The 12,940-nt window shown below is 36.2% G+C and overlaps 1 protein-coding gene across 1 annotated transcript in view; it reads left to right on the top strand.

Annotated features, from left to right (window-relative positions):
• The window catches only part of LOC108976604 (acetylcholine receptor subunit alpha-like), a 152,409-nt gene that overhangs the window by 133,049 nt on the left and 6,420 nt on the right, over positions 1 to 12,940 (top strand). Inside the window, exons 6-9 of the mRNA XM_018945824.1 lie at positions 450 to 586; positions 8,986 to 9,132; positions 9,233 to 9,325; positions 9,417 to 10,413. Coding sequence (XP_018801369.1) covers positions 450 to 586; positions 8,986 to 9,132; positions 9,233 to 9,325; positions 9,417 to 10,413 — 1,374 coding nt within the window. The remainder of the gene's footprint in view (positions 1 to 449; positions 587 to 8,985; positions 9,133 to 9,232; positions 9,326 to 9,416; positions 10,414 to 12,940) is intronic.

The following is a 12,940-nucleotide window of genomic DNA, read 5'->3' as shown; positions in this document are numbered from 1 at the left end:
CTTTAGGATTCTCTTTGTTTGTCAAAGCTTTTACGAGAGAGCCTCCATTAAGAAGGCTGTTGTCTGCCCATTGCATTCCTGTCCCTCTCCTTAAAATAATTCAAACTTTTGTTAGAGCAGCACTTTTTCCATTTTTTTCTTTTAGGATAAGTCACACAATTTTTTTAATCATATTTTAGAAGAAGAAGAAACCCTAAAAAATTTTTTAAATGCAATTGAAATGAGTCAGAAATCGAAAAAATTATGAGTATTAGTAAAATTTCTCTTGTCTTGATTTAGAAATTTATTCCATGGAAAAAATATTTGTTTTGCTCTACTTATTATAGCCGCGAGTCTTACAAATACCTTTCTTTATAAGCATCGAATTAAGACTATCTTTAAGCATTAATTTATATATTTTCACATGTGTTTTTTCTAATCTGTATTTTCTATTTATCTTTCAACTACAGGTCTCATTAAGCATATCCATTTTACTGTCACTGACTGTGTTCTTCTTGTTGTTGGCTGAAATTATTCCACCAACGTCGTTAGTTGTGCCACTTTTAGGGAAATTTGTGCTCTTCACAATGATATTGGACACGTTTAGGTAAGTTATATAAAACCATATGTATGTAAACATTTTTACATTAAATAATATTTATCCAATATCAGATACACATATATTATTTATTATTTTCTTAAAAAACATTCATATATTAAATATAGATATGCAGAAATTGCTCCTTTTAAAAATTGCTGAAAGTTACACAAATCTCGAACATGAACTAAATATATTCTTGGACGTCAAAACGCCGTTCATTCACACAATCATATTCCAGCTTTAAGACTATGGGACAACCTTTCACAATTACTCATAAAGCATTCCCATCTTCTATTTTCGAAAACCCTAAAGTAAAAGCTTTTCAAATCAAACTTATCAAATAAGTCGATTTGTCCGCCTGACTGTCTGCATGTCTGTGTACCAATGCGTAATACTTCTCAGTTTTGGAGACATCGATCTGAAATTTTGCACACGCTCTTTTCTTTTCATGAAATTGCTCATTTGTAAGATCAGATCACTGTAGGTCATAGCTTCCATACAAACTGATTAATCAAAATCGTTTTCTTGAATGAGAAATATTTTTATTTGACAAAATATTTTCACTCGACTCTTTAAAGATTATTGTCCAAGATAACGCTATAATCCCCGTACATACATGTTTCTTCCACAATTTTAGAGAAAGTTTCTCGCCTTTTCATAAGCCTTTCATCTTACATTATTTTAGTCCATTATAAAGGGTGATCCGCTTCGACGTTCCTTTCTTGTTTAAAAAAAACAAGGCAAACTTCAAATTTAATGTCTCTTTTATATGTTGGCTGCAGCTACGATCAGTTGCCAAACAATACTTAAAAATTCACAAGTTATCTTTCAACAAAAAAAAAACTATTGAAAAAAGTAAATCTACTTGGAGCACCCGTTACTTCGGTTAGAAGGTGATAAGGTATTTCTTTCAGTATACATATAGCAGAAGAAGTTACTTTTGTACGTATGCCAGTATGCCGGCCAAGCCTTTTGAATAGCCTTTACGTCTGCATAACGCTTTCCTTTCATGGGCAAATGCATTTTTCCGAAAAGGATGAAGTCGCACTATGCCATATCAGGTGAACATGGTGAGTGGTTAATGATTAAATGTGATTTTTGGGCAAATAATCGGTCACAAGGGTCGAATCGGATGTTGGATTCTGAGCAATTTTCGGTCGTCCGTCAATTTGTGCGAAACAAACCGTGCACACCCCTTTCGTAAGCCCAAATTTTCGGTCAAAATGCGATAAATCAATGTTTTGGAGATGCTAAATTCTATTTCCATGAATTTTAATGATTTCGGCTGATTTTTGAAGAATTCACGCACAGTTTCAATGGAATTTCCCGTGATCACTCATTTTGATTGGCCAACATGTTGTTCGTCATTAATGTCTTCACGACCACTTTGAAAACGTTGAAACCACTCGTGCACTCTGCTACAGGATTGACAATCATCGCCATAGACGTTGAAACGTTTGAGTAAAAGTTTTACCAATTTTAAAACAAAATTTAATGTTGGCTTATTGTCCGAACCTCATTTTCGCACCGATAACACAAACATACTGATACTTAAAACGCAATAACTTCACTTCCAAGCAATGAAATGTCATAGAGTTCTCACTGGACAATCGATAGAGATAGATGTTTACTTTGGAACGCACCTTGTATTTATCTCAGTTAGAACTTTTTTCCGACAGAACCTCTAGTACATTGGTACACATACTCTATAAAAAACTGTCTATCACACATCTTGTCGCCCAATGGAAACCGAATTATGAAAGCACTGTTAGAATAAAACTCATTTTATGCCACTAAATTGCTTTTAAGTTTCCAACACGTAATTTTTCTGTTTTTTGTCCCAACTTTTTTGTCACTTTCCAAGTTATTTGCTACCTTTTCCATATTTTCTAAACATTCGTGCACAAGTTTTGGCCAAACTTTTTTCCTGCTCATCGTGGAGTCCATATTTTTATGCAATTTTACCACCCATTCAGCCATTCAGCAAGTTATTTGTTATTGTCATGCTGACGGAAACTGGCAGTTTTTCGGAAATGTTGGCGAATTTCTCAAATTTCGCGAAAAATGCAATGACTTTGGCGTTTTGCCCGACGGCCAACAGTAACAACACCACAAACCATTGCCGAATTGGCGTTCGACAAGTTTGCGGTGTGAGGAAACTTCTTGTTGTTGGCACTATCGGCGTTGGCGTTAGTATTGTTGTTGCTTTTTGGCAAAGCTGTTGTTGCTGCCAAAACTGTGAAAGAAATCGTCTTTTAACTTTTTTCATTACAAATAAACGCTTGGCAGCACTGTGCGGTATAGAAAGCGAAATAAACAAGCGTCAATATTTTACTTCATATGTTTGTATTTTGGTATACACGTATCTGTATGTTGTACCGTTCTCCATAAAATAAACTTACGGCAACACCTTTGGCAGCAATACAGTGCCAGCACAATACGGCAGCCAGTTCATACGTTATGAATTTTTCACAGACACTCGCATACCTTCGCAGCGGGTGACTGTGCCACATGCTACAAAAGCATGAAGGTGAATAAAATCTGTTTTCAACATTCGGCTGCAGATTATTACTTATACATACATATGTACTATAGTAAATGAATTTTATAAAGTGCTGACACCAATTTCGAAATACGAATACATGAACGAAGGTAGTTCGCTAAGCCAAACTTAAAAAAATGTGCGCTTCAGTAAATAGTATATGTTGCTCTTTTTACAATAGCTTATCGCATTTATTTATTTTTCATGCAAAGTTCCTTTCTAAGAATAGAATAATGCATAGTGAGCTATGGTTTATTGCACCTTCCTCTCTTAGACAGAGACTCACATTGTTGTCTCAGCACTATAATAATAATAATAATACCCAACGATTACCCTCCTCCCGCCCAACCGACGCGAGGGTCGCAATCAATAAAATACCAATATTCTGGTCAGACGTCACTGAGTTAATATAGGGTGCACATATTTCGGATTTATATCCGCGTCAATCAAGAGGCCTGAGTTTCAGGTTCCATGTCGCAGAACCGTCAGTTTACATAAGAGACTATATCCATGTTTAATAGTTGACCGTCATAAGTTGCAGGTAATGGCCGCAGTTTATCAAACCTGTAATTATCTGCCAGCATCTATGTCTATTCACTCTCAGCTCTTTTATAATGTGAGCACCCACCGCGGAAAAGAGATGTGCTCTCTTCTAAAGTTTGGTTTTCTGATGGCTAATGGGATCTTTGTCTTACCATATCATCAAATTTGAATTTTAGACCGTCTGAGAAAAACATTTTTTATTATTTTTATGATAAAGCTTTTGGTGGTCAAACGATGTATTAAAATTTAGATTGAGGTGGTCTTTATTTCATTCTAAGAGCTTCCTTTTAAGACGCCATTCGATTTTTAGTATGTTTATCGCTCTCTTCAAGGCAACCATAGATCATGTGGTCAAATTCTGGCTGTTAAAAAGGACGTTCCTCATCTTTTTTGGAAAACATCTCTCTCAAAAGTTCCACTCGTTCTCCTTTACAAAAAGTCCTAATTCTGTGTAGGTCTGTTAGCAATATATTAGAAATCAGCTGTGTCAGTCAATGTTACTCAGGAGAAAGCGCAATAGAGCTTAGGTCGCGGTGCAAACCTTATTTATTTAAAGTATTTTTCAAGTCTGCTGGTGGTATATTTCATACCCAAAATATTATACCATATTACCATATGAAGAGAACCTCTGCTATAAGCATTGAATTCTTTGCGAAGAACCTTTTTGAATTTTTCGATGCTGACACATCGTTGCTAACAGATGTGATGGAACCACTAGCATAAGATAATTTTTTAAGATCTACGCCGAATACTTCATTACAAAGTTATTTTGGAGTACACTTTTATATCTAGACAAGGCCAATTCTTTTGTCTGATATAACAGCTTGTATTTCGAGAAGTTATTATACAAAAAAAAATGGCAAAAAGTGGTTTGACTCCATTCCAAGTTTTCGTAAGTGATTACGTAGGTTGTCTTTTATATTTTGGGATTTGGTAACTCTGAAGATTGACACTTTGATATACATACTCAGAATGTTTTGTCATACGAGCGGTATTTGTGTTGTTTACAGTAACTTGAAATATTCATCTCAGACAATAATGAAATTAAATCGAGTAAATTTCCACGAGATTCTTTTCAAAAAACTTCGAACTGGAAAATCTCAGTAATAGTGCGTCAATGAAATTAATTTCATTTCACCAGTGTTTATCGATGATATGATGAGTTCAATCAAAGACTCGCTCACTCCAAGACGAATTTCGTCAAGTTTTTCCGCAATTGTTGATGTTCCAGAAACGTTATTCGGTGCAATATAACTTTTTTTCCCGTACGTTAAAAATAAACTAAAGGGTTAACGTTTTATGTCTTTATACGTCGATAAAGTCCATACACTCTACATACGAAATATTCTATTGCTCTCTTATTTAAATTACCATTCTTTTGCCATCTATTCTCTTTTTTATTTTATTTCAATTATTTCGGATTTTACAATTCATTTTTGTATTCTCTAATTCCTTTATAATTTTTAATATATTTTATTTTATTTTCATATAATATAAAAGTATTTATTTCATGTATCCGATCCCTATTAATAGTTTCACTCTTACTCTTACTCACTTCCGCTCGGTTAATTAACATAATTTGCATTCAGTCAAAGCGCTCAAACCGTCCTCACTGTCGACGAAATCCCATCTTATCAACGGAGCTTCATTTTAAGCGAATTGAAGCCACGATTTTAACGCGCTCATCAACACAACCGTCAGCGTTGTTGTTGCTCCACGCAACTACATAGACAATATGCTGTCGTTTTTTAGAGTACGGCAAGTTGCCAGTGCCACATCAGCTGCTGTTATGGTATTATCCCAGCGGCATAATGACCGGTATGAAGTATCAACGTCGCAGGAAATCCCACCAACAACTTATATTTTTCAACGCCCATCTGTAATTTCTCCTTTCCTTTACATTTCATTCCTCTCTTGTCTGTGCACAACTCTCCCTGTCGTCAGGTATCGCCCTTGCTTTCGCTGTGACAATCAGTACGAGTTTGGTATATACATACGCTGTGTTCGCATCCTAATTAAGTCGTGCCCAGTTGATAGCAATTTCACAGCGTAGTCGGGTATGAAATGATGTAAATTTGATATTTGCACTTTAATTATCTGCAAGTTTCGGAGTTTGATTATAGATTTCTGAGTGGAAAAAAGAAAGAAATGACTCAGTTTATGGAAGTCGGAGGAGTAGTTTAGGAGATATCCTACACCTAAATGGAGACGGTACCTTTTTTTTTTGCCCAAACCTTAAATTTATAGCGTTTTCAGTATAAGTATTTTGTCAACAATACAAGGTGTTTAAAAAATAACGTTTTCGTTTTCTAAAGTGTATGTGGCGTTTATTTCGAAAGTCAATTATAAAAAATAGATTTATTTCGTAATAGCTCACGTTTATTCAATACCTACTCCAATCTGCTCCTATAATTTGGATCATTTTCTTTATGCAGTATCCAATTATGTTTATTTTTGTCGTAAAGCATTTCAGCTAACTTCCCTTTTTATATCATTTTATGATTTAGGTGTTATGTGAAGCACCTCAAAGCTCTGCTCATGGATTTGAGATGAGCAGAGATGCATCCTTAAACGTTCGTCCTTTCCTTATCCAAACACTTGTCAAGGAGTTTAACCACACAAAAGTTGACTAATATAGAAATAGGACATTTCTCCCATCGCAATTGACGTTATCATGCGCTAATACAAATTTTCTTCAATGTGTGCTTATGAAAGTAGGGGTTTGATTACAGTACTGCTGCGTTAGATGACAGATCTCTGGAGTTTTTCCCGTATTGTGTTTAGAGATCAATGTTATGCCTTACTATACAAAATTTTTTAGCTTCCCTTATACTGAGCAGTGATTTCTTCTCAAAAATGAGAAGAATTGCTAGGTCTACAAGTTTCATCGAAATATGTCAATTTTACTCAAGACGGACGGACGGACAGACAGTCAACCGACTTACAACTTTTTTCATCATCCTAATCATTTATGCCCCTGTCAAGAAAATATCGGGAATTTTTTATTTTCCCTCTCATCTCTCGGATATATGGAAGACAGATAAATTTTTTGGTTGTTAAGCAAACTCAAACGAACGGGGAAACCGTTTTGAATCAATTGAAAACATCAAAACAAGTTCGACGCGAGAGCTAAAGTCCATCCCAGAAAGTGCCTATAAAAATATTTTGACAATTGGAAGAAGCGTTGGCATATGTGCATCGCTTCAAATGGATGTTACTTTGAAGGCGATAAGATAAATTCGGATGATGATTGAAAAATTTTCGTTTTATTTATAAATTTCTGATACTTTCTTGACAGGGTGTATAACGCTATATCTATTTCGTTTAGTTTTAGATGATACATACGTCTGTAAACAAAACTAGAAAATTATTATATTTAGTGCGTAACAAAAGTTTCATAGAGCCTATTCAATTGCCTGACGACATCCTTTACATTTAAACCTTAATCATTTAATTATTGATTGTACAGACAGAGGATCAAACAGTTCGATATGCATAGGTAGTTGGATACTTATATTTATGACAATTAAAAGATCTCAACTATTGTAGCAAATTGTACTTATATAAATTTGGAATATATTTTGAAATAATTGTGTCATAGGGGCTTATGCTTCTGCAGCTTCGCTTATCAAATTTTGTTTACTCCTTTGTACAAAAGGCAGACAAAATATGGTGACTGAGCTCGCTTTGATAAATTTTAAATATATTTCATTTTAATAGTAAATTTTAATACAAGAATTGTTCGAAAATTATTAATCTTATAAATATTAAGAGTTCCGGAACTCAATAAAAAATTAAAATGCAAGGCATGTAACAACCCTGCTATTGCATTTTTAACAACCGGAAGAAACTTTATATGACTCTTCGAAATCATGTATTCAATGTGTGACCAAATTCTAAACATCCACAATTTTTACTTAATTTTATACACTAAACTTTTTGCCAAATAAAATTATTATGGAAACAATGTCACCGTACTTCTGGGAGTTAAAAATCGGCTTTAAATTTCAATATGCACACAGATTCCCTATTTTTCTCGTTTTTTATTTTGAAATGTTTCAATTTATTTCAGTCGTCGATTAGCCACATTACCAGTGGATTGTTTAATTTTTTATTTCCCTCTGGCCAGTGCACGGACAACGTAAAAATTGATTGGGTTCTCAATTATTCAAACTATCAAATAACAGTCAAAATGTAACAAAAACATAGAGAACCTACACGTTTTGAAATTACTTTTTGTTTCGCTTGTATTTGAAAACATATACATGAATCTAAATATATTTGTGTGAGGTTGTATTGGGATTTTTATTACAGGTGACTACGCTTACAATATATATATTAATGTGGGTTATATATGTATATACATATGTATTTATTTCGAAGTGATAACACCAAACCGCTTGTTCTGTCGACCGAAAATAATTCATTGGGTAAATAGTTAATACATGTAAGGATGGCCTACATTTGGGTTCAACCGAAGATTTTGTATTCTCCGAAACGGGTTTTTCAATAAGAGCGCTACCAAATTTTTTGAAATGAAATTTTTTATAAATAAAGGAAATAAAGTATTAAAATTATAATAAAACTCAACAGGACAGTTTCAGGCAAGAACTTTTATTTAAAGACTAATTTTTTTTATTTATAAATGTTTCTTTTAAATAAATGTTTTTGCGAGAAAATCAGGATTTCTAAAATAACTTTCTTTTAGTAGAATAAATTTATTTATATTTATCACTGATCACAATTATAACTGTATGTTTGAAATATATGCATTTGAATCACCCTGTACTCGTATCTGATAGTCTACAGTCCATTACAGCTCTACAGCTTTGAAATGCAATTGAAAATATTAATATCATATGTATTTACACATACACACACAACCATTAAATCGCTTTACCGATGTGTCTTTGCGTGGAAATGAATTTTTCTGGGGTGTTCTTTGCTTTGAAACGCGAAAGAGTGCATGCCAGCACCACGCAGTAATTTCCGTTACATGCAAAGCGCAAAAAATTCATCTCAAGCACAGTGTGTCATCAATTTCCTTCAAAATAATTTATAAACAAGTATAGTACGCGCTTAGCTCTATCTATTGACCTCCCTGTGCGCTCACAAACATATTTACTATACGTTGATATGCAATTTTTTCATATGTATGCTTTTTCTATTTCTCTGCAATTTGTAATGCTTTCCGGTGTGCCACATTGGACGCAATGCCGCTCGATCTCGACCGTTCACCATCGGCAATGTCCGCCTGTCATGCAACACTACGGATTGCGCTACAAATACCGCAAACTCACTCCTGTGTGTCACCCTGTAGTATATGTGTCACGGTCGTTGTGCTCAACATACACTTCCGCTCGCCGCAGACACATACGATGGCACCCTGGGTGCGAACGGTGTTCATCAATCAACTGCCTCGCTTTTTGGTCATACGGCGACCACTCTACCCTATTAGTGAGATGATGTGAGTTCGAAACCAATACACGTACAACAATTTAATTAAATAATTCAATGAAATATTTTTTATAAATATTTAATTACTTTGTATTTGCTTTTTCGTGCAGCAAATCATCGCGTCGCCTGATGGTTCGCACTTGCAACGGATTTGATTTGGGCGACCAAATACCACCGGTACCACCACCAGCGGCCTTGTCTAGGTACTAGTTTATACCATAAAGACTGCTCTTTAACTCAGCTTTCGCTTTACTGAAAACTAACCTCTTCATAAACCTCTTTGAATACTTATAGAATGCATCACAGCCCCAAGACAACGTCGCGCAGTACCTCGCCACATCTGCAGCATCGTGTACAAAGTCTAAATATACTGGACGACACGACGATTGGTGGTCTGGGTTTCAGTACCACCGGCACTGCGTCCGTAGCTGGTCAGTTTTCTACACTTTACCCCTCCAATATCTCGACGGTGAATCAACAAACATCGACTACATCATCGCTCGTGGATGCACAACATCATAGTCAATATCAACAGACTGGCGGCTCACTGCTCGATCATCCATTGACGCCAACGAAATTTCGCCAACAAAAGACTTCCACTTCGGTACAGACGAACGGTTACGACGGGCCATCCACCTCACAGTTCGGCCGACTGAACCAGCAACACCAACAACAACTGCCCATCGGCGCCATCTCGGCGTCCACTTCGACGCTACATCACGTCCACACGCATTCGGTGGGTGTGGGTGGCGGTGTAGGTTTCGGTGCGGCCAGCACCTCTACACACCATCTGTATCGCCAACAGTCAGCGTCCTCTGCACAATTTTCGCCCGTTCCAGCACCACTGCATCCCCATCAGCAACATCAATCGACCACGACGTGCGATCTGCTGGGCCACAGCAATGCAAATGTGATAAAGTCCACGACCACCGTGAACTCGGTGGCGACCGCTTCGACGCTGGCGGACTCTTGTTGCAGCGGCATACACCAGGGTGCGGGTGCTGGTGCGGCCTGCCAATCGTCTGAACAGCCACCGCATCAATATGCCACAACTGGTGCCGGTGGCATTGGCGTTGGCGGTGCGCAAGGAGCCGCTGGTGGCGCCCTGCCGCGTGAAATACTGCCAGCGTGTCAGCGAGATGGTGGCACGCACTGTTGTCTAACGGGCGAAAAGGGAGGCTGCTTTAGTGAAACGCGGCATCATTGGCATGCCTGTCCCGAACTGCGAAAAGCTATGGAAGGTGTGAATTATATAGCGGAGCAAACGCGCAAGGAGGAGGAAAGCACAAGGGTGAGTACAAAGATCTCCTATTACTCTCACATTTTTATTGGGGCTTCTAAATACAAACAGCATGTAAAAAACGCGGAGGTCTTCGCTTGGCGATTAGTTGACCAAAAAGCGTATTCCGGCCAATAAACCTCGAAAGGCCATTAATAAAATTTTGCAATAATAGCGGTGCCGGTCGTAAATTAAATTGTTTGTATGTGGGTGTGGCATACGCGACACCGCTGCGCTAAGTCTGTGAAATTTATTGGGCAACGTTGACCGTTAAATAAAGATATCTGCAGACTGGACTGCTCGAAAATGGTCCTCCTCGCCGACGAACAGCTCAACGGCCGGACGCGCTACGTAAAGAGAGATGTGACTAATGCAGTCAGTACACAATTATCGCAATTTTTTTTTAAATGTTCACGAAAACGAATACACAACAATTAACGTACCATGACTAACGGTATTTATTGGTAGTTAGCAAAATTATTTTTTTCCCCCTAAAATATTTCTCAATTTAGTAGTAATAAATGATATTAGAAACGAGTGTAATAGTATATTGCCAATAAAATTATTCCATGAATTCGAAAATTATGTTAGCTCTACTGCTAAAACAGGAATGACCTTTAAATTTAACTTAACTTAAACTGAAAAAACTTTTAGGTTCAGCACATGTTCTAACAAAACTCGATTTTATTTTCCAACATAGTTTTTATTGAGATCTAAACATCGAATATAACGATTTCCTAACTTTCCGATAACATTTTAAAATACACTTTGTCCTTACTTCTCATTGCCACTTAGTTTAATTCAAACGAGTATTTCTTTGCGGTCTAAGGGTAGGAATAAATCACTAGTTGCAAGATCCGTAGAAAACGGTCGACCAAACTCCAAGCTAGTGCGTTGTTGAAGCAATTTTCAAATTTTTTTACTGCATATCTTGATGGAACAGCGCTTTGTTAGTTATTCTTCAGTTGAGGGAACTTTTTTTTGGATTTCATCCCAGTTGAAGGTTTTACGTTTTTAGGATGAAAATATTCCGTACATACATATCCAATATTGTTGCAACCCTTCCAGTCTTTACATTTGATTCATTCATTCCATGAAGTTGAATCACTACGGATCTTAGATCACATGTCTATGCAATAATTTGTCTTTGTTGGGGTTGAATAGCTCCTAAGACTGCTGAGAATAATCAATTTGTTATTGGTCTTGCACAGTTCACATATCCATATATTGATTAACAGTAAGCTCCACTTTCTTCGTTTTATATTTTCAACACATGAGTTACATATCTTGACATTATTTTATTTTCATCCGTAAAGTCCTCTTCTGAAAATCCACTGCGTTTGACATCTCAATGTTCATATAGTACCATTTTTTCCAAAAAGGTATTCTCTCAAATTTGGAAGGGTTTAATGATATTACCTTTTTATAAACTTTGCTATGACCTTTCACGTCAATCACCTAAAGAAAGAAATAAATGGAAGTCTCATTTTGCTGTTCCCTATGCTCTCACGTTGAGCCATAAGATATTTGTATATACGGCTATGAGAAAAAAATAGTAAGACTTTGCTCATAAATAGCTTCGCGCAAACGATGCATAACACTCAAATAGTATTCAATTCGCCAGTCAGAAAGAATTCTGAGTGAACCACACCTTGACAATCCAAGAAAACACGTTCGGCTTCGGCTCACCTTTGTGACGATATTAGCTTTATTATTAGTTAGCATAGATTCAAGACTCATAGCCAGTAATAATACGTTTCATAACATGCCCATAGCTTTCCGACTATCTTTAATTCACAGAAGTTAACACGACATTTTTTCGAAAAAATTTAATGATTTCGGAACCAATCGTGCTTTCACTTTACTTAGGCCCAAATGATCTTTCAAAATGGTTTTCATTGATCCTTCCGATATTCCAACGATGCCAGTAAGATCTCCGACTATCAAACGTCAACTCTTAAGTCTTACTTTATTGACGTATTGATCATCAATTGATGTTGTTGACCGTCTTAGATGTGGGCGTATCACCGCAGGAATTTTTCCATTCCCAGACACTTGATTCCGCACACAAAATTTAGTGGAACTTCTTTGTTGAATAATTTCACTTATCGAAAAATCGCCGATTACTCTTAATGTACTTCAGAAAGACAAGCGTATACTAAACACTAATGACTAAGTATTATATTTTTATGTAACATTTTTCACAGATTTTGCTGAGGGTCATTCCAACCTAAAAAAAAAAATATTTCGATGAATGGTCTTACTTTTTTTTTTGCCTATTGTGTATATCAATCACCTACAGTGTATATCACCTCTATGGTGATAACTAATATACTGATATATCTTAAATATAATATGTTTTTTCTCTTTAATCTTAAAATTTGAGCCAACCTGTTCATTTAGCTTTGTAAGACTTATTACTATGTCAAAAACGGTATATAGCAGTGGAGATCAACCCCTGCGGTTTTACGATTTTTTAAGTAGTTAGCAATTATTAAGTAGTTCCAATATTTTTTGTACGTTGGCATATTGGTCTTGT

This window comes from Bactrocera latifrons, unplaced genomic scaffold (assembly GCF_001853355.1).
Source record: "Bactrocera latifrons isolate USDA-ARS-PBARC rearing strain unplaced genomic scaffold, ASM185335v1 scaffold_115, whole genome shotgun sequence".
In the NCBI taxonomy this organism is placed as follows: domain Eukaryota; kingdom Metazoa; phylum Arthropoda; class Insecta; order Diptera; family Tephritidae; genus Bactrocera; species Bactrocera latifrons.
Note: the sequence above shows the minus strand (reverse complement) of the source record. Positions and strands in the feature narration are given on the sequence as shown.